Source organism: Hippoglossus stenolepis, chromosome 18 (assembly GCF_022539355.2).
Source record: "Hippoglossus stenolepis isolate QCI-W04-F060 chromosome 18, HSTE1.2, whole genome shotgun sequence".
Taxonomy (NCBI): Eukaryota; Metazoa; Chordata; class Actinopteri; order Pleuronectiformes; family Pleuronectidae; genus Hippoglossus; species Hippoglossus stenolepis.
In genome coordinates, this window is record NC_061500.1 from 2063058 (window position 1) to 2085749 (window position 22692).

Here is a 22692-nt window from a genome sequence, read left to right on the forward strand (position 1 = left end):
GCAGCCGGAGCTTTTCCCTCCGTGTGGAACTCAGACGTCACATCGGACATCTTTTAATCAACAGTGTGTTTGACGCATTTCGTCCAACTGACAACTCAGATAAGTGGAGATTAATCCCGGCTGTGGTTAAACAGGGATAATGAACCGATGGGAGCGGACTCGTTCCAAATAAGAAAAAACGACCCACTTCTCCTCATCCTCCTGTTCTTCGCTCAGCTGCCACGATCCGGCCGAGACCAGAGCGGTGATGTTTCAGAGATTAAAGATGGAGGCACAGAGGTTTGAGTTGTATCAGTTACGTGGGTTTGATTCTGTCTTTGTATAAATACTGTAGATCAGGGTGCCTCCGGTTTGAAGTTTGAATTCTCACTTGTGTGATGAGAAAATGTAGTCTTTGTGTCCGGGAGGTCAAAGGTCACTGCCCTCACATGTGACACTTACAATCTAGACCAGTAAATTAAAATAAAACCACATCTGGACATTTCCCTCAGATTGTAAACAAAGATGGACGATGTGTCCGTAAAGCAAACACACACACGACAGGTTCTGAACAACGTTGTGCATCAGACTTTATTCTGCAGGGATTTGCAAATCGGTTTCCTCACAGATACAGAGCTCTTAAGTTCTTAATAACGTTTCCCCTTCACTGTACAAGTCTAGAAAAAATTCACAGCAACAGCACAAACATACAAAATAGTTTTAGCAAATTCTAATTGTGTTGATTTCATTTTTTTTTTTGTCATTTTTAAGGTTTTTCTTTCTTGTTAAATACGTCTCTTCTGTAACTGTGACCCTGGTACGATGCCCGACTTTAGCAAAAAGTGGATTTCAAGTCAAATGTATACAATCTTATTTACACGAGAACATTTGATCAAAGTGCATTGAAGAGTCCTGATTGGATGAATTCATATGTACAGTGTTTACAAATGCTGTAACCATGGTGATCCGTACACAGCTTCTACAACAATAATAATATAATAGTAAAAATGAGTTTCAGGAGGTACTGTAGAAAAGCAGAAATAAAAATAAACAAAACAAAAAAAAACATGTACATTTTTTAGATTTACTGATCGAACATAAATATACAAACATCTGAGCCGGTGGGATCAGAGGAGGCAAGAAATGACGTTTGGACGACGGTTTCTCCAGAGAAGCCTCGTTCCTGCACGACCCCCTGACCCTCCGCTCGCCCGCCGGCGTCGAACGCACGTCGTGTCGGGTACGAGGAGCTCGGATCCGGTTTCAGATCCTGTCCTGCCGAGCGGCTCAGCGCGCTGTTCAGTCCGAACACAGAAATCCTCGTTAAAGAGGCAAAGAGTCTCTCTCGTCTGTCGCTGACAAGATGGCGTCGGACTCCTGTAAGAGCACGGGGGCAAAAATAGACAGGAGGTCGTCCAAGCTCCGAACAAACAAAAAAAAAATAACGTAGCACTGAGTGAAGTCCGTCATGATTCATCGTTGTATTCACATTAGTAACACTTCCACCGGTCATCCTCAGCACAGGTGATGACTTAATGCACTTCAGAAGGCATGTGGTCGTACTGTAAGGGCTGCTACAGACACCCGTCGGCATGGCAACAAGGAGGCGCCATGCACCGTTGCGGGCTGCCGCAAAAAACAAAAACAACAAAAAAACAACAAAAAAAACAAGACGATCAGGACAAATCATCTTCTGTGCTCACGATGGAAATCTGGAGAGAGAAGGAGGGGGAAGAGGGACACGTCATTAACATGTTTTATTTGAGACTGGAAGCAGAGACACATTCTTCTGGGGAAAGTGAAAACGCCTCTGAAGCTCATTAGTAAACAACGTCTTCATTTATTAAATTGAATTAAGTTGATGTCGTGCTGCAGCTTCTCCACCGGCCGGAGACACGTCTGCTGCAGCTGCAGAGGTCGGAGTCCATCTTGTGTCTCTGGCCAGGTTTAGGTTAATCTGTTTAATCTGTGCACGCAGAGATGCGCTCTGCGGACGCCCGACAACGCCCCGAGGATTACGACAGGTCAGGAGGTCGGGGGGGAGAGTGGAGGTCACGATCGTGAAGTCTGCGTCCTCGGCATCAGGGTGAAATGATTTAAGCTGCTCAGAAACCGCAGCATTAAGAGCCGAAGCTGTTATTTACTACATTCCACTTAGAGTGATAACGAACTGGCTGTTTACTCACCGCAGGGTAGGTGTGTCCCACGTTGGCGCCGTGCCGGGTGATGTCGATGTTGAGGTCTTCTTCTGTGGTCTTCAGGTAGACGGGGTTGTCGAAGTTCATGCTCTTCTGGTTCTTCAGCTGCCAGTTTCTCCACATCAGGTACCCGCCCGCCGCCGCCATCGCCAGCAGCACTGAAACACAAACACAGTCAGATGAACTAGTAATTGATATTTAATTTAAAATCAGAGTCAGTGCAGTAAGATGAGGACGTTTCCGTCCACCAGGCTCCAGTGTCTCAGCTCCACTCACAGACGGGCAGGATGGCCCAGGCTGCTGCAGAACCTCTGGCTGTGGAGTTCAACTGGATCGACGTGCTCACGTTGGCTTCTGTGAAAAAACAACAAAACCAAAGATCATCAACACTGAACTTTAACAATGATTAACTGATTTGAGTTTTCAAGACGTCTCCTTTGTTTCAATCAGCTGAAAAAGAAGTTTGTTAAAATGCTTAAATGTCCTGAAACTGACAGATCAGGTTCCAAACTTTCTAAAAGATAAATGTTTTTTTTAAAGCTTTGTGTAAAGACCTGTTTCCAACACTACCCAGGACTCTGGGAGTCGAGCTGTGAGCGTTCCTGGTGGACGAGTGAGTGACATGACTGGCAAACAGCGGCTGAAAGCAGCGCCGGAGACGTCGGGACAAAAGAGACAAAAAGCAGGATTTATTTAACTCCTTCTGCCAAACGGCTCCACAGAGTCACCGTGAACTGACACAAGCCGAAGGAGAGACGATGGATTAAGAGTCTGACGTCTGTTTCCAGCCCTCGCACTTTAAAATCTATGACAAAGTGCCGGTTGTAGATATGAATGCTTTGGTCACTTCCTGTACTCGGCCACTAGGTGCTGCTCCTGTGCCTGATAGAAACCTCTGCAGAGCTTGAAGCTGGAAAGTTGCTCAACGTGAGAATTGTCCAGAGTCGTGCAGACACATCGGCATCACGTGCAGCAGCAGGAAAAAGCTTTAAAACAACATCATGGCTTCAGATCAAGGCTCAAAATAACCGAGTCAAAGTCACGAGAAACAAACGGTTACTCATCAACGGCATTTTCCAGAGTCAGGACAAAGTTAATGAATCACACGCCTCCTCGCTCACAGACTGGAAATGAAGGTAAAAGTCTATTTAGCAGCTCCTGTTTGCACTGAAGTCACATGTAGACAATTATCTTATTATTATTTATGTCTCAGAGGAACCGGAGCAATCTGCATGGATTAGTTTGAAAGTTATTAGAAGAAATGTAAGGACTCAAATACAACCAGTGGAAATTTCAGTCTTAAAATAAAAAGGGAAGAAACACGTCTGAATGCGTCACAACCCAACAACCATCACCAAAGCAAAGTCAGGACTCAGAGGAAAGATTTCCAATCGAGGACGTTTCAATTTCTGAAGCTCATCTCATGCCGTCAGTGGATTAACAGAAAAATCTGAAGCGTTCATAGAAAGAAGAGAAATCCAAACAAACCACTTTAGAGAGAGATTGTTAATCATCTGAAGAGAACTGGTTATTTTAGAGCAAAGCCCCGCATGCTTCAAACAAGTCCCAGTAACACCAGCACGACGGTTTTACCTGGCGGCGGCTGCACCAGAGCTTTCCCATCATCCTTTGAGGGACCTTTAGGAGGAGGGTCTGTCACAGAAAGAGCCACAGAGAGTCACGCTTCTGACAAAGACTTGACAACACAAGACGTGGAACCACAGAAGTCGTCCTATTTTTAAAACAGATCAGAACAAATCAGGTCTCAGGAGAGTGAGCCAGTAAAAATCAGCTGCACAGACAGAAGAAGACGAGACAGATCGGAAAGCTCAGGGAAAAGGTCACGACCTCGTTCTCACTGCTTCTACATGACGGTTCACATACGAGTGATTCAGTCATTAATCAATCAACAGAAAATTATGATTAAAGTCTTATTTATTCTGAACGTTAGATATGGAAACAGCTTTCTGTACGTTCTCTTCTGACGGCTTCAAATACCAACGTAAACAGACGCAACTCTTCATATGTAAGAGGCAGCATACAATTCCCCATTCAGACTATTAAAATATTTATATTTCAAAAATAAATTGTATATCTTATTAAAAGGAAACAGATTTACTGGAAATTAAAGTTTTATTTGTTGCAGCCCTGAGACTAGAAAACGGTAGAAAATCAACTCAACGGGACGATAAGAAAAAAACTGTTTTAAAAATTCATTAGTTATTGTTTTGTGGCCCGAGGCTGAAGTTGCACATCGAGGCCTCAGAATGTTTCTGTTTGAACTTCTCTCTCTCTTCTCGTTCCTCACACAACCTACTTCTGTCGACGTTCGTGCACGTTACACCGCGATGCCTTCGGGGGGGGGGGAGGCTGTCAAACAGAGAGCCGTTATCAGAACGTGTTCAATTCATCTCCCCGAGTCGAGAAAGTGACTCAAAAAAGGCATAAAAACCTCAAAGATCAAGAGGAAGCCACACGGACGACAGGATTTTATCTTTTTATCTGCGTCTTTGGTGAGAAACACGGAATCTAAAACACCTTGCTGGAGGTTAATGGGGGCGTTGGATCAGTGTCGGTAAAGCAGGGAACCGCTTGTGGCCCTCGAGCTGAAGAGGCCCCCAAAGAGCCGATTACCTTTGTCCACAGAACCCCCCCCCCCTTAACGAGGCCCTGTGCCACTAATGTACTTTCCAAGAGTTTCATAACTGTAAAGGTTTGGTTTAAGACGAGTGTCTAACTTTGTGTGTGTGTATGACGTGCCTGGCGTGGTGCTGGAAATCTGCACTTAAACTTTACTACTTCACTATTTATGTCTGCACAGTATATGCACGAGCCCCCCGGGTCCCGTTTGCCTGGGGGCCCCCCAGGAAACTCTCCTGGAGATAAATCTAAATGAAGGCAGTAAGAAATTCGAGATGTTTTGGGCTTGTTCAGCATCTTAAAGTCACAGTTGATATCTTCAGATCCAAACTGTTTCCACACTGAGTCAGAAACTCTGTGAAACATCGTATATTTCAGCCGGAGATTGTTCCGCCTGCAGGACAAACGCTCCCCGGCCTCCTCTAAAGACCGTTACACGAATCCCTGTGTGGTTGCTCCCGGTTCGACCCCGAAGTGAAGAGCGTTGTTGTTATTATTACTTCTCTCAGTAACGAGATTAGAGCCGGTGGAAGACGCACAATGCTGCTCAGTCTGCGCCGGGTGCAGCTGCAGCGGCTGGAAAATGGGATAAACGTGTTCGCTGGAGGTTTGAAGGTTTAAAAAGAGGCGAGGCCTTTGGCTGCGTCCCAACTAGGAGGAGCATTCAGTGAGTGACAGGCATCCCTCCTTCACCCCCACCACACTACACACTCTATTCTCACTTCTAGACACAGGCGGGTGTGTAAACAGTTGTAGAAGCAAACGCATGCACAAAGACACTCGCAGGACAACCAGAGCATGCATGAAAACACGCAGAGGCACACACACAAGCAGACACACAGACAGAAACACACACCTAGCCTTTGGATAAAATTAAGTTTGCATGGACTCACATTGTTCATAAAAATGATCTGGCACACACACACACACACACACACATTCATGCACACTTTGCAGGGATGAAAGCACTCAAGCTGCATTGAAGTGTGGAAAGGAGGAGGACAGACACACAAACACACACTCACAGACACACACCCCCCCCTTGGCAGTCTGGGTGGTACATTCAGTCAGCACAGCGGCTGTTAAGAGCCTCGCAGCAGCTCCAGATTCCCAAACAGCCCGTGAGGAGGCGAGTCAGGGAGCCCATTACGTTTCTGTGGAGCAGGCAGGTTGTAAAACCTGCTGCAGAGCTGCGTGGGGACTCGTGCACGGTTCAGCACGTCCGACTCTAAAAACAGGTCTGATGCTGAAATCTACACAGCCGCAGTCAGAAAGGTGTCTGCATGCGACTTCTCACTTGGTTTATGACGTCAGGAAACATTTTCCTAACGAGTTATGTCTCAATCTCTAGTTTCAAGTCTTCTTCAATACGTCATGATGTTCATTTTGTAAATTATGATGCATTGGGTCATGGATAGTGTGATTGACAGCTAGTAGCGTCCAATCGGTGCAGGGGGCTGGTGTATGTGAAATAAATCCTTCCTTTGTCATTTAAAGTAATGTCAAGTAGAGATGAATGGAGCGTTGCTGCAGATAAAAGATCCCGAAGAGGAAAGAATCAGTGGAAACAGACTGAGCTCGACGAGTCTCACAGAAAACTCCACAGGTTAAATACACAGACGCTCATTCAGCAGAGCGGGGCGTTGTCAGGGAGACGTTCCAGTGCTTCGCGTCTTGTTCTCAAAGTTTGAGTCCAATTAGCGGAGTATGTGCACAGAATTCATCCGTCAGCTTCCCATCTGAGGCGGCTTCACAATGAAAAGGCGAATGTGTGGGAGCGGAGGAAGGAGCCGGGCGGCTCGAGACAAAACACGCAGAGGAAAGTAGATCAGAGCGAGGACCGCGTTTCCCAGGAACCTTCTCACCGCACAGGAGACGTGATGAGAGCAGGACGACAGTTAGACTCATCTCTTAAAGCATGAATTCATTTGTCTGGTATCAGGTACATCAACCAAACGTGTTAGGATGGGACCTGGGTCAAGAAGGAACCAAGTAAATTTTGACGAGGATCCGGACAAAGGGGAGGATTCACTTTATTTAACATTGAGATAGGACGTGTTTTCACATGGTCACAGATTAATTCATGGATCCAGGTGAAAATCCAGTTATTACCATTATTTCTTACTATTCTTTAGAGAATGGATCTCATCCTCCAACTAAACAAATCCCTGCTGCCAGGTTCTAAAATCCTGTGGAGAGTCTCTCCAGACGAGTGGAGGTCGTTACAGAACGACAACGATCACATACTGCACCAAACATCCTGCTGCCACAGCAGAAATCACACCACTGCTCAGACCAGGGAATAAAACGTGGATTCCTCATCCAGTCGTCCTCCACCTCCTCCTCCAGACTCAACCTCTGGAATGCAGCTGTCGAGCTGGGACTCAAACACAAGAGGAGGAGGAGGAGGAGGAGACAGAGCTGCAGATGTGAGGCAACACTGAGACTCTCCAAAGAGACGCTGAAAACTGGATCACAACACAGACTGACTCATCCGCAGTTCATCTGTCAGGCTGCTACACAGAACGACAGCTGCTCACACACACAGACACACACACAGTAAGGAAACATGCACAAGTGGCAGCGAAGGGAAGTGATGAAGCCATTTAAGCCCAAAGAATTAGACTGAATTGTTTCTTACAACAACTAAAACCGTTGAATCAATCCTGCAAGAAGAAGCAGTGAGGCTCAGTGAAGAAGAAGCAGGAGGAAAACACGACTTCAAACATGCGTCTGTGTGCACAAGTCACATCAATGAGCAGCTACAGCTTTGACACACACACACACACACACACACACACACACACACACACACACACACACACACACACACACACACACACACACACACACACACACACACACACACACACACACACACACACACACACACACACACGCACGCACGCACGCACGCAGTTTACTGTGCACGTGTTCTACTCTCCAAACCATATAATTTCAAATATCCCCCCCCCCCGTGATGTCATCGTCAGTGACCTGAATGTGTCCAGATACTAAATCAGATTACCAGTGATATTTATCCCCGGGGTTGCTGGGATGTAGCTTCACACACAAACCCTCACTGGGAATAACGTCACGTGGAGCTGTGACTCACCGGGTCGGCAGCGCAGGCCGTCAGCAGCCAGCTCCTGCCCCCCCGGACACACGCAGGTGTACTTGGGCGAGTGCTTGTTGATCTGCGGTGCCGGCAGACACATGTAGCTACAGCCGCCGTTCTCTCCTCTTTCTGAGCACCAGTTTGTACCTGTCGACACAGAAACAAACATATAGAGCATCTGCACAGATCAGATACAGGAAGTAATGCTCCTTGAGTTGAGGTTATTTTAAGTAGACCAGCTTCAAATGCAGCTACAGTGATAATTGTCAGCGAGCCCCTCCTCCAGTCCGGTTCTTACCCGACAGCTGGATGAGCTCGTGGTAGACGATGATGTCCTGGGGGTCGTTCAGGTTGCTGGCCAGCGTCACCACGTCGGAGCCGGTGAACTTGTTCGCACCGTAGATGGCTTCGTTTTCACCGTCGGTCCAGAAAACTCGATCCTGGAGAGAAGACAGAGCGACGCAGCAGATTCAAACATTAATAGATTCATGTGTCGTTAATGGAGGCTTAGAGCAGATTAAAGAATCCTCTGTGACTGTGGATCTAATATTCATGATTGTTATTCTGCACAACGTTTTTTTACCAAAGAGACCGAGGTTCCATCAGCAGTAAAATCCAAATATGTGCGATAATTACTTTTTTCCATCTTGGATTTCCATCTGGATTAAAAGGAAGTGATTTCTATTTACCGCAAACACTTTAAACAGACGTCTTTAGATGGTTTTCCAAATAAACACTAAACACTGGGATGAGATTAAAGTGTGGACGACTCCAAACTGTCGAAACCATTTGCCACCGAGCTCATTATTTCTTTTATTACCTCCATCACATCGGTAACAGGAGGATTTCACACATTTGTTTGTGAGCAGGATTAAACAAAAACTACAGATTACCATGAAACTTGGAAGGATGGGACCAGGCCCAAAACAGAACTCATTAAAATCTGACACTGATTCAGACAAAGTGAAAGATTATATGATATATATATTTAGGGGACTGAGATCTCAATGCTTATGTTGTCATGTTAAATCTCTTTACATTTATTCCCATAGAAACTGAACCTGTCTCATACAGCTGAGGATTGATGGGAACACTGGACGTAAAACTCTCTCCATAGACTGGAGCTGCTGATTGGTTGAGACGTGCGCTGCACCTTCAACACGCTGCATGTGAGTAAATGTGACGGAGAGAGGCAGCAGTTGTACGAGTGGGCGTCGGTGAGGGGAAACAGCGAGAGAGCCACGCGTCCACGGTTCAGTGATTCGTCAAGAACGTGCAGGAAACTGAGAAGGTCACGTGTGTTGCCTCCTGCTCGGTTCAAAGAAAAATCACTGTTGCACGAAACTAAGGAGAAATTAGCACGTTCACGATGCCGATCGGAGCCAGATGCTTTGTGACCTGTATTTTCAGAGGGATATTAAACGACGTGCCGAGCTGCAGTACCTCAAAGACCGTGAGAGCGAAGGGATGCGCCAGGTAGTCGGAGGACTGCAGTATCTTCTTCCTGTTGTCTCCGTTCAGGTCGACGCTGCAGAGCATGTGCAGCTTCGAGTCGACCCAGTACAACCTGCCTTTGATCAGATCTGAGGGGGAGAGGATGTGCATGAGAAGAGGATGCACGGAATGACAGGGAGGAAAGATGAGTGGAAAGAAAACAGAGGGAGGTAAAAAGAAAACAGGAGGAAAGGAGTAATTACAAAAAGGTGTGAAACAATAAAGATGAATATTGAATAAAAGTGCGTCGCGCAGGAGGAATGAGGGAGAAGAGGAGGCAGAAAGGATGAAGAGGAAGAGCAGAGGAGACAGATTAAACATGGAGGGCAGAGGAAGGAGGAGAGGAAAAATGTAAAATCAATAAAACATTTCATCAGCGACAGCACAGTGAAGACAAACATTTGATTATATAAACATGATGCTGGATGTTTCCATCGGCAGAGAAGAGCACGTGCTGCGATGGAATGGACGCAGATTTCCCAGGGTTCTCGTGTGTTCTCACCCAGAGTGATTCCATTAGGCCACTGGATGTCGTTCGCCACCAGAACCTGTCTGTCCACGCCGTTCATACCAGACTTCTCAATCTTGGCAGGTTCGCCCCAGTCAGACCAGTAAAGAAACCTGCACGACCAACACACACACACACTCTCATAAATATGCACCGTCACTAGCAGATACAGGATTGTAAAGGGACGTCCCACTGACCCAGACAGCGGATCCACGGCGATGGACGCCGGTTCTTTGAGGCCTCGGCTGAACAGAACCTTCTGCTTGGTTCCGTTGTAGTTGGAAACCGAGATGCTTTTGGTGCTGAGATCAGACCAGTACAGGTTCTTATAGATCCAGTCCACGGCGATTCCCACGGGGGTCTGGACGTTGTCTATCACTTTGATGTGGGTGCCGACGTCCCCTCGTCTGTCCAGCATGGTGCTGGGAGGACACAGAGGACAAAGACATGATTAACGAGGCGTCTTACTGCAGACTTTGAACTTTGCAGAACTTAAGGATCTATATTACATATTAGAGGAAAACATAATCTGCAAAAATAGACATGTCTTTTCATCTTGCTTTCTTTCATGTCAGGAAACATGAAAATCAAACTGAGCAAACTTGAATCATGCAGAACTGTCCAAGCAAGAGAGAAGCTGCAGAATCCTGAAATCTGGTTGGACACGTTTCCTTCGTATGCTTCTCTGTATATAATCTAGCTGTATATAATCTACCTGTATATGGCCTTGTGGCCGAGGTCGGCCCAGAAGATGGTCTGCTGGTTGAAGTCTGCGTCCAGAGCCACCGTGTTTCTCTGCTGCTCCACGATCTGAGTGTACTCCTTCCTCTCCAGACCCAGGCGCCGGATGTCCCGCCGGTTGGTGAAGATGAGGCAGGGCTCCTTCCCTGCAGACAGGAGACTCATCACATGAGGCACAGCGACTGAAAAGGTTAACGTGGCAGCTCGGCTCTTTAAAATGTGCCTCAGGTTTCTCTGATTGAATTGGTATTAAATGTTTAAAACATGTTAAAGTGTGTGGGTTCTTAGTGAAGACTAGAAAACAGAGCAGCTCAATAACTCATGTGTTGGTGTGTGTGTGTGTGTGTGTAACTCTCACTCTACGGCCTCTGATGAAAGAAATCTCCAAAAATATGTTTCAACTAAATAATTCCACAGAGTTTTTCTTCAGCACAAAGCGAGTGAATCCGCCTGAGGGGCAGCGTCTGCTGCACCCGACTCACCAACGGCCTTGCACACTCCGGTGGTCGGGTCCATCTGGTAGCCGTTGTGGCATTCACACTTGTACCCCCCCTTCAGGTTGATGCAGATCTGGCTGCAGATGCCGGGGTTCACACACTCGTTGATGTCTGCACACAGAGATGGAGAGATGACGGAGGAAAACGGCTGCAGTCGCACGCGTTGCATCAATCAGGTCTGTCGAGCGCTTCAATTAGTTTTCTGAAATATTCCCATGATTCCTGCTGCGAGAGGCAACTTTACCTCAAACCTGCAGCTTGGTAATATCCAGTGTGAAGTTAATACAGAGGAAATCAACCCAGGGTCAGAAGGACAGAAGGCTCAGTCCGTTTACTTCTTTAGCAACAAGCTGCTCTCATCTGAGTCGCATGTAAATAAAGTTTTCAGGAGTTTAGTGGTGATTTTACATCAGGGAGCAGATTGACAGACACTATCAAACCCGTGCGGTTCCCTCTAGTTGGGATTAGACACATTTCCCCCAATATCCAAAGCAGCGGTCGAGGCCAAGACTCAGTGGCTCAGTAACAAAACCATCGATTCAAATCCTCGTGAACACAACACAGAATTTCAGCTCTCGGGAAAAAAGAGAGATTACAACACAGCTGATCACATTTCACACCGAATCCTTCAGAGTCCAGACGAACACAGTAACTCTCACAACAAGCTTCTGAACGTCGGACCCAGACTGTGGGATTCAAGATTTCTAAGAAACAAAGAGACAATAATAACTAATGAGTAACGGTCGCCTACCTCCGCAGGTCTTGTGGTCGATGAGCTGCAGTCCAGGCGAGCAGTCGCACTCGAAGCCGATCACCATGTCTTTACAGATGTGTGAGCAGCCGCCGTTATTCATGAGACACTCGTTTACATCTGAAACGCACAAAAGGAAACAGGCATGACCACTTCAGGTAATTACAATACAATAAAAACTGAAATAAACTACAACACGTTTTTCTTTTTAGATGTGCGTACGTTGAGAAGAGGCTCTTAAAGAGACAGGAGCTAAAACCAGGGGTTTGAGACAGAGGCTGAAAGGAGGAGCTGCAGCAATGTGATGTTTTCTCATTGAAGCATGAAAACATTTTCAAACCTTTACAAATGAACCACAGGACACATGAAACACTGCATGAGGCGGCATGTCTGTAGAAATATGAATTAACGAAGTGAGAGAAACGTCAGAGTTTCTGCTGTTGATCCTGAAGCTGCAGCTCAGTGACGCTGGTTAAAAACCTGGACGGACAAACTACGAGCTCATTAAACCCACAAACTAGATTCTATAACATCGGTACGATTTGATTTAACTACTCACTGCATTCCTTGATGGGCTCGTCGCTCCAGTCGGGACAGTCTCGGGCCTTGTTGCACACCTTGTTCATCTCGATGCACTCCCCGCTGCGACACTTGAACTTGTCCGGTCCGTTACACTGAGTCACTGGAGAGAGAGACGCACAGGAATTTAAACACCTCAGGAGCCATTAATGCAAAACGGTAATATCGACAAATCCAAAACACAAAGCTGCCCGTCATGCCATCGCATAAACAGGAACTCATCTCTGTACAGCCAGGGACTCGTGCCAAGTTTATGAATAGCTCATTGTATTTAAAACAAAAGCTTGAGGTTCACTTCACGCTCTTCTCAGCTTTGAAATCTGATTTTTACAAATTGACAAGTTAGTGACACTGTTTTATTCCACTGGTGCAAAACAAAAGCGTGGGCCGTCAAAGCGTTGGATTGTAGAATAAATAAATAAATCAGATTCATATCTAGTGAAAAAAAACCAACCTGCTTTTATACGTGAGCACAAACTGAAGAGGATTGTAATTTCATTTTGGGTAAAAGTACGTGTGGAAAACACACAATTACCATTTACACGCCCACAGCATCTACACAAACACGAAGCCAGAGGTCGAGGACAAAAATGAGTAAATGTACTGTCCACCCCCGACAGTGTCCTCAGGATAATTTAACACAGTCGTCTGTAAAGCCACAAACACACACAGACACACACACTGAGCACATACTGTTTTTGCAGTTGGCTTCATCGGATCCATCGACGCAGTCTCGGACTCCGTTACACTGTCGACTGCCTGTGATGCAGTTTCCATCATCACACTTGAACTGATCCAATCCACATGTGCGTACAGCTGCAAAGGAAACACACAGTTACACAAGTGGTGCTGAAACAATGCATCAATTACCTGATTGACAGAACATTTAAAAATCGACAAGTTTATCACAGCAAATTGACCGTATTTGAATTTTGGATTGTTGGACACACAAAATCGAACGCGAGCACGTACGACAGTTTGCTTCGTCGCTGCCGTCCTTGCAGTCGGGGTCTCCGTCGCACCTCCACTTCTTGTGGATGCACTCCCCTGTGAGACACTGCATCTCGCTGGACGAACACTTGGCCGGCGGCGTCGGGTGACGGCCGCAGCGAGACGGGGACTCGTCCGACTGGTCCTGCAGGAGAGAGAGAAAGAACGAGAGAGAGAGAGAACACGAGAGAACGAGAGAACACGAGAGAGAGAGAGAGAGAGAACGAGAGAACCAGAGATGAGACTCTTATTACAACCGTCCTGACAAACTGGTTTTAATGATGAAACAGATCGTTGTAGTTTCAACATGAGAAAATATGAGCTTCTAAAAAGGAAACTATCCAATTTGCTAAACTAGACTTTAAGACATTTATAGACAAGTTAAATAAAAGCTTAAATATTTCCACATACAGGTGCCGCAATCAAACGATTTGAGAAAAAAACGTGTTGTGCAATTAGAAGTTTTAGTTTGTATGTCCCATCTACTAACATGGAGGAGGCTGGGTTTATGACCTGTACCGCAGACAGCCACCAGGAGGAGATCAAGAGGATCTGGCTTCACTTAGGAGCCGTCACTTCATTTATATGCAGGCTACGATACAGAAAATCCAAAACGAAGACAGTCGGATGATCTGAGGGACGGGCAGAGGAGCCGTCACCGATACTCAGATCTCAGAAGAGGATCAACGGGAGCGGCGGTAACGGTTTCCTCACACTTTCATCATCTCACAAAGTCCCTGACTCACGTGGGAGCAGATTAATGAAGTGTGAGAATGTGTGTTGTGTGCGCCTGCAGCTTCATTACAGTTAGTAATGACGCAGGAGCGTGAGAGCGAGAGAGAGCGAGCGAGCGAGGGAGGGAGGGAACGACAATGACCTTCTCACTGAACGCGGCATTTTCATTTAAGGGTGTGAGTGTTTGTATAATTCTTCTTTTCCTCGTCACAGCGACAACCACACAGTTAATTATCAGGTGCAAAGGAAAACGCTGACTCAGGGGAACTGGTTCTGCCATGTGTGAATACATGTCCACAGTGTGCGTGTGTTAGGTCAATATCCGAGTGTTGAACTTGCAGAATGTGTGAGTCCAGGGATACAACACTAGATCGTGACAGTGATAAATCTACTAAAGGCTCATTTATGCTCATTGTTAGATACAGGATTGTGAGTTGGTTTAGTCCGTATCAGTGCACGTCCTCTGAAGACTAATCAAGCTGCCACAAGATTACACACACACACGCCCCCTAAACACACCTGAACCATGAATTAGGAACTGGGAAATTAGTAAAAATGTCCCATCTCACAATCTTTAAAGAAAGTGAAATATCTTCCCTGGCCCACATTCCTTGTTATCGTTTCATTCCGTTCTTACCTGGCAGTCCACGTCGTCGTCGCACACCCAGCTGGCCGGGATGCACGAGGAGTTCCCACACTGGAATTCGCTGGGGCCGCAGGAGGACGGCGCGCACTCCACCTCATCGGAGCCGTCGCCGCAGTCGTCCTCGCCGTTACACACAAAGTTCCGTGAGATGCAGCGGCCGCTGGCACACGTGAACTCGTTCGGAGCACAGGTGATGTTACCTGGAGGCAGATGGGGGAAGTTATATTTTATACGTTTCCAGGACTTACTTAAACCTGTTATTTAACTTTTACTTATTTCCCCATGTGTGCACCTTGTTTGTAAATTCCTGCTTCCCTGAGTAAAGCGAACGATGAGACAACGTACGAGGCAAAGTGACAGGTCATCACATTTTGATTGACATAAGGCTGACTGGTGTGTGTGTGTGTGTGTGTGTGTGATCTGCTGCTGCAGCATTGTACGTATAATGATGCATAAATAAGAGTCTACAACTGACGCAGCTCACAATACTCATTATTTTAGGTGAAACCACTGATTCGCTCTGATGTAAAACCGATGTGCGCGCCTGTATATATATTTAATTCTCCCCTCGTTAAAATTTTCCCAGCATGCAACAGGCTGCTTCACTGTTTTCTGTCAGATTTAATTATCTTAGTTTGTGCAGGCAGCGCTCGACACTCTGCAGAAGATGTGGAACAGTGTTCAGGATAAACAGCTGCAGGACGAGCAGTAATTGATGCCCACATCCAGTGCATGAATAAGAGCAGCACGTCTCCTCTTTGGAAAAAAAAAAATGGATGGATGATTGCATCTTTAAAAGCCAAAGCAGTGTTGTGCGTTTGTGCAGAAAGTTGTGTGTCCTTGCACAGTGTGAATCAGACGCACAGCTGCAGAGTCCTGAATGATTTAGTCTGAATTTCCTCCTGTGAATGTGGAGCCACCACCGGTAAGTTTAGTTGCTGCAACAATCCTGATTCTTTCCTTAAATTAAATGGCTTCTTCACAATATAAATAAATAAACCTGCTTCCTGCTGGTTTCAGGCAAATTTCCCAAAAAAAATGCAGCCGTCAGCGTCTCATAAACCTCAAAGTTAATGGGAAGACGTTCCGAGTTCGATGGAAACAGTGAAGTGACGGTTGACATGGAAACGGAATTCACCAAACTGTCATTGGACACGAGTGTCTTGCATCAGCTTATTAAGTTGGGCGATTTATAATAAACTTCGTTCATGTAACACTTTTCTCATCAATGTTACAACAAATGGAGCCGAGAATAACAAAGAATTATGTAGATAAATAAAATGCGTCTTTGTAAATAAGCGCCAATGTCAATCATTTGTAAATGAAAGTTTTAATTGGCCTGTTTAAGCTCAACGTGGAGTGAAATCCTCAATGTGTGGATTCAGGCTCGGTCGCCCTTGGTTACGAGGTGAGAAATCACAATAACCAGCGATGGATCTTGGTGGTGTGAGTGTGTGTGTGTGTCTGTTGTGTTCACCCACCACAGTTGACCTCTTCCTCTCCGTTGTCACAGTCCTTCTCTCCGTCACATTTCCAGAAGACGGGGATACACTGGGTGGATCCGGCTCCGCAGCTGAACTCGTTCACGCGACACGTCCTCATGTCTGCATGGACAGAAAAACAGAAACACGCCGTCAACAGTGTTTCATTGTGTTTGTTTCTTTTCTTAATTAAAACATGAGCACAAATCACTTTGTGCTGCAGTATTCGCTTTGGGCAAACAAAATCAAAATGAAGGGGGATTAATTTTCATATTTAATGACGGAGAGAAATGCAAAGTTGTTGAGGAGACAATCTGTCCAAGAAGAAAAGTTCCTTTGCCTTCTTCCTTCAGTAGAAGCAGCATGTTGTTAATTAACATCTTACATACAGTAAATACACAAAGCTACAGGAACTTCATTTTGTGAATTCTGCTGTGAGAAAACAAACTTTGTTCCAAGTCAAGTTTGAAGCAGTTTGTGTTTTCGTGAGATGAAAACAATTTGGAAGATTCTAGACTAGAGAGGTGAACTAACTACAGTCATCAAGCAGCTGAGTTTGCAGCCACATCTTTAATTAACCAGTTTTAATCAGACATTCAAGACTCAAAAGTCTTTACGTCTCATGACCAGTGATTTATCCACATGACGTAGATAAATAAACAAGCTGTTGAAGAAGCAGAACGAACCGCTGCAGGTTGACGCTCGTCAGCTGCAGCGGATCAACTCGCTGCCCTTTGTGCACCGAGGACTAAAATAACACGAGGACAGGGACACAGGACAAGCAGCTGTTATTGTTCTGGCAGATTAAAGGTTTTGTTGAGCTTTGAGTTCCCCGACACAAGAGGTTTTACTTTATATGAATTTTAAATGGAGACATTAAAAGGTTTTTTTTCAGTCTCTTCTTTCTTAGTGCGTTAGATTATTGTGACGGTAAAAGTTCTGCAAATTTAAAAAGTCTGGAGCAAAGGAAGCTGCAGAGAAAACACAAACATCTGAGTGGTCCAGTGCTTCAGGGGCATCGTGATGTCACATGACACATTTACATAATAAGCGCATAACTTCGTCTTCCTTTCACTTCAAATTTTTTTACGAGGAGGCGAATAAAACATGAGGCAAATCTGCAGCGTGGCTTCGTGCATGTGTGACCGAGTCCTAAAGCTCAGGAACCAGTTGACCAATCAGAGCAGACTGGGCTTCATCAGGAGGTGCAGTAATGGGGGAAGGAGACGTTCAGCCGTAGATGGCGGTAATGCACCTCGACGTTGCCACTCGCCAGTAAACCCACCGAAGAAGAAGAAGCGTTTCAGACAGTGGATGAGAAAAGGAGCGACAGCAACAGTTTGAGGAAAGAGACCTGGACTCACAGGCCTGTAGATGTTGACACGGAAGATTTTCACCAGACTTGTGTAAACAGAAAGTGATCTGAAACTCTGACGTCCTGGTTGTGTCTGTGTGATCAGAAACTGAAGCTCACTTCCTTAATTCAACACTGATGCAAGAACGCAGCACGAGTTCCAAACACACAATCAGACACACACACACACACTTTAAGATGACATTCACTGCTGCCAGGTCACATGCAACAGCTGATCAAACAGTACAGAGATACAACAGCTGTAGTCGCTGGGTTTGACCTGCACGTACGCCACTGCAGCCAAGACTGGAACTTAACACGATATCTACAGACACACTTTAACACAGTTGGACACACACGTGCAAGTGGAGACATGCACACGCAGGTTGTGCCATTTAATGTGCACGAGCACGGCCCAATGTCACAAAGTCAGCGAGGGCGAGATCAGGAGCCGCAGCAGGACTCTGACTCATTCACGTTCTCAGCAGGCGTCTCCACTGAAGCAGAATTTTGAAGAGGTGGATTTAAAAAGTATGAAAAAGGGTCAAATTAATCGGTAACAAAAAGGAGCTGAAGGCCTTCGATGACTCAGCTGGTTCTCAGGTCTGCGTTCTGCCACAGAGTCAGAACTAAACCTGGAGAAGCAGGTTTTAAACTCTGCTGCAGCCCCGTTGATTTAACTCAGTGCTGAAGACTTTACGTCTACAGACAAACTACCAGTTCATTCTTCCAGTTTTGAGCAGACACCGACTGGGATGAACCAAAGCTCCATCCACCACGAGGACTATTAATGTACCATCAATCACTTCATCTTCCACTTAATGTTTTTTGCAGCATACGCACTTTATTTCCTCTTTGTTGCACTGCAGAAACTCTGGAGGTCCTCACAGCACCGAGCCTTGAACCTTGAATAACTCTGGTGTTTCAGCAGCTCCACAAATTACAGCGTTGTCTTATTTTGGCAGAGAACGCCGCAGGGCCCCATCCCAGCAGTACAGCGGGGACTCGCACTGTTTTTCTTACAGGCAACTGGTTTATTTCCGTGCCGCTCTCAGGTTTGTACGCTGCTGCGTCGACACACTGCAGAGAGGCTGCACTGCGAAAAGTCAAGAGAGGGAGTCTGACCCCCATCATCCACGTCTGTGCTGCTCCGACAAACATCACCTCACAAAACACCCCCGAGATGGAGGTCTGGAAAACGATCAGACTTTACAATCAGTGACTCAGGAAGCGGTCGTATTATTTCACCAAACTAAAAGACCATCATATCTCAAGGAGCATGCATTATTTAGTACTTCCATTAACAGAGTAGTGTAAGTCAAACTGTCAGGTGAGAGTAAAGAGAAAGCACCAAAGGAAGAACTATTTTAATGACTCAAACAGGAGCTGATAAGAGTTGTCTTTATATTAAGATATAAAACAAACTGCGAGCCCTGCAGCAAACCTGATCTACACATCACTTTGTCGTCTTAACGCTGTGAGCAGACCCGAGATCCAGCGTTCAATTACAGAACCCTGTGATGAAACAGACCTTCTCCTTTCTTTTCCGGGTGAATCCAGGAAGCAAACATCAAACCAACAAGTGTTTGATCAAGCGTCTTCCTCCTCCCTCTGATGTTTATCTCTGAACCTGAGCAGACGCCAAAGTCCATTTGTCTTTGTGACGGCGGCGCAGACGAGAGGCTCCTCGTTAAAAACACCGACTTCAGGATTTAAACACTTCCCATCACAGCTGGTTTCTCAGATTCCAGCTCAGTGAGACCTCACGTCACACCGACACTCAGCAGCTCTTTACTTCCATTTAAACAACTTATTTATTTGACAGGGCTGATCGCTGGGGACTCCCCCCCCCACCACCACCACCTCACCGAGTTTCTGCAGCAGACTGAGATTCTGTTAAAGACTCAACACACAAATCGTAGAAGAATCCAACTGCATCTCGTTCTGGATCAAACTGAACCACAGTTCGGTTTGTACGATGTTTTTTGGGAACGTTTTAAAGTAGTCGACCGTCTTTATTTCATATTTACGATCTCTGGTCAGAAAAGAGAAGCGCACTCGTTACAAAGTGTTTTCAAAAACACCAAGCGCTCGACTCAAAGTACGGACTCAGATTTTACGAGCTTGTTAAGTTCAACCCTCCCAACAGGGACTCTCTGAAAAATTAATTCAGACGCAGGTTCCTGCAGAGGTTTCCTCGTTCCTGGGGAAAGTTCCTGTTGTGGAAAACAGTTTCATAAGCTGCTTAAAGCTCAGAGAAGCTTTTTTTTGGCTAATCCTCCACAAACAATACAAGCAAATAAAAAAAACCTGAAGGGATTCCTGACACTGTGCATTTAACATGCTGCCGACAAGTATAAAGACTCATTGTGTCTGTGGAAACAAAAACACAAACAGCCTCAGATCGTTCACTTAGCGTCATGTTTACAGTGACGGGCACGTGAGGAGGTTGAATAAACTGTTTTTAGGTCAGCTGGCTGTTTGTCAGCCTCCTGCAGTAATTAGGGCTGCTCACGCCGTCTGACCTCCTGGGGGACACGTGCACGAGCCCCGGGTTCATACTTTCTGTTCATTATGTTCCACCTTGTTCATGATCTGCATTCATTCTGCCTTGTCGCTCCGCACCCCTCTGAATTCAGCTATTTGTTCAAAGTAACTTATAAATAATAGAAGTGGCTGCCCTGTGTGTTCTCGTGTGGCAGGAATAATAATCCATCACGCAGCATGGACATGTTTACAGAACATCGCCTCAACAAAACCAGGTTTCAAAGCTTTTCAATATATTAAGCACACAATGTTTAGAGACGAATTACCTAATGTTTGATACCTTAGTGATAAAAATAAGTACATCAGTATCAAGAGGAGATTAAATATCTGAAGTTTGAGTCTTGAACCTTCCATCGACACATAATCTGACATGAAATCTTCGAATTGAGTTCGTCAGAGAAGGAAACCCATGTACTCACGGCAGATTTCTAGACTCTCGTCCGACCCGTCCTCGCAGTCCGGCTCCCCGTCGCAGTGCCACCTCTTCGGGACACACTGGCCGTTCTGACACACAAAGTCCACCTCTGCACACGTCTTCTTAACTGGAGAGGGAGAGAGAAGAGATTCATCTCAGAGGAGAGTCTCACACGGACTTCATATTCTTTCATGAGACGCAAGAGAAACAAGGGAAGAGGAGAAAGACCAAAGTTATTCTCACACGTCTCATAAATATGATATTACACGACACCTTCTGCAGATTCTTCCTTTCGCAGGTGAAAAGGTTGTGAGTTTTAAATTTGACAAAGCAGAAACTTTGCATTGAGAAAGATTTCAAAGTGAACCTCTGGAGATTTAACTGCTGCATTCATTCATTAATTTAACTCGGAGGAGGAAGACGGCAAGAACAAAAACACCAGGAGACAAAGTGAAATCACAAGTGAAGAAGGGAAACTGAGTTAAAAACGATACGACACAGCAGATTAACAATATTTAAGAATAACTGGGACGACTAGCGGACATTTCTAGGGAGGAATTGATAATTAGATGCAACTGCAATTTAAATTCATCTAATATCTACATTAATACAGTCAGATAAAATGACACAAGTAAGATACAAATTCTCCAGAAACAAGCGACTCCAGTTTGAGTGACAGCAGCGAGTCGCATCGGGTCTCACATCAACCTTTTCTACGAATTAATTTTGGACGCTCGTGATTCACACACATCACGTCTCAGTTCTGTCGCAGCTGAGAGTTAAAACGTCTTCGACCTTCCAGCGGCTGAAGAACAGACGAACACGAAGAGAAAGAGGATGAAGGAGAAGAAGTGATGGACAGATGGTCACAAGACGTCTGTGGACATGACAAGTCGTCCACGCTGAAGCGGGGACGAGCACTGCTGCTAGGCAACAGCATAAAGACAGAGGGAAAGGATGAGGTCATCGGGAATATCAACAATTTCCTGACGTATTACAGAATTTCTAGTTGGTTACTAGTTCCATCTATTGCTGTTAGGCTTTTATTTTGAAACATCTGCAGGAAGTATTGAGTTTCACTGGCTGCAGGGACGTCTGTGACAATAAACATTAAACGGGTTTTACCACGTGAAGCATGAGTATTTAATCTGCTCTGCAAAGAAAAACCCTGCAGGAAGTTTCCAGTAAATTTATGTCTGAAGGGTTTTTTCTGGTTATCAGGATTTTGTATTTTTCATAAATTCGCCCACACTACGATCAGCTGTTCTTTCCCTCCACCTCCCTCCCTCACGCTGTTCCATCCTCCCTCCCAGTATCATATGACCCAGATAAATGAGCGACAAGAAAATGGAGAGAGCAGGTCTGTGATACACAGCGACGCACACTTCTGTCGTATCCATATTTAGCTCTGCTCCATCTTCCCCCGTCACCAGGTCATCATGTACCGAGGGATTCTGGGAAGGTTTATTGGACGGGACAAGCGAACATCACATGACATCTGTCAAGTAACATGTGAGCGAAGGTGAAAAAAACAGGTTTCCCCCGTGAGGTGACCTGTCCACATACATCCGACTTTATTTACATATTGTTCGCTGCGGCAGGAAAACAGCAACAGCAGCTCAACTTGACCCGAGATGAATCGACCTCCAGTCGCCCACTCGCCATCACAGGCTGCATTCACTTTGAATACAGAGCATTTCCAGCCCACATCCTGAACACGAGCAGAGGAAACAGAATCCTCCTCTGGATCGTCAAGAGAAGCGGCTTTTTAAAAAAATAATATTTTACCAAGTGAGACGAAAAGACCAAAACCATTAGTGTGACTTCAAGATGAGATCTTAATAATTAGCTTACTTTCTAATTCAAGTTCTCTACATTTGTTTTTGTATTTAGTTATGGTTAAACTTTAAAATGTCGAACCTCCGTTGAATTTCTTCGTCATTAGAGCTCGACAACAACATCTGAAGAGTCATTGACCATCTTAAATAAGTCTAAGCATATTTGGTATCAGCATCAGAC

The 22692-nt window shown here is 45.5% G+C and overlaps 1 protein-coding gene across 2 annotated transcripts in view; it reads right to left on the minus strand.

Moving 5' to 3' along the window:
- Positions 1-544: 544 nt before the first annotated feature.
- Positions 545-22692, minus strand: part of vldlr (very low density lipoprotein receptor) — a 28118-nt gene continuing 5970 nt past the window's right edge. The window contains exons 3-20 of one of the 2 annotated variants that reach the window (XM_047344459.1): positions 20678-20800; positions 16358-16480; positions 14868-15076; positions 13478-13640; positions 13199-13321; positions 12486-12608; positions 11927-12046; positions 11161-11286; positions 10653-10824; positions 10135-10359; positions 9932-10050; positions 9379-9518; positions 8234-8375; positions 7933-8082; positions 3771-3830; positions 2454-2531; positions 2166-2335; positions 545-1691 (exon numbers count right to left, since the gene is read on the minus strand). In XM_047344459.1, the coding sequence (XP_047200415.1) occupies positions 1656-1691; positions 2166-2335; positions 2454-2531; positions 3771-3830; positions 7933-8082; positions 8234-8375; positions 9379-9518; positions 9932-10050; positions 10135-10359; positions 10653-10824; positions 11161-11286; positions 11927-12046; positions 12486-12608; positions 13199-13321; positions 13478-13640; positions 14868-15076; positions 16358-16480; positions 20678-20800 (2402 nt within the window). In that variant the 3' untranslated portion in view covers positions 545-1655. The remainder of the gene's footprint in view (positions 1692-2165; positions 2336-2453; positions 2532-3770; positions 3831-7932; positions 8083-8233; positions 8376-9378; positions 9519-9931; positions 10051-10134; positions 10360-10652; positions 10825-11160; positions 11287-11926; positions 12047-12485; positions 12609-13198; positions 13322-13477; positions 13641-14867; positions 15077-16357; positions 16481-20677; positions 20801-22692) is intronic. The other variant, XM_047344460.1, reaches the window with a different exon arrangement.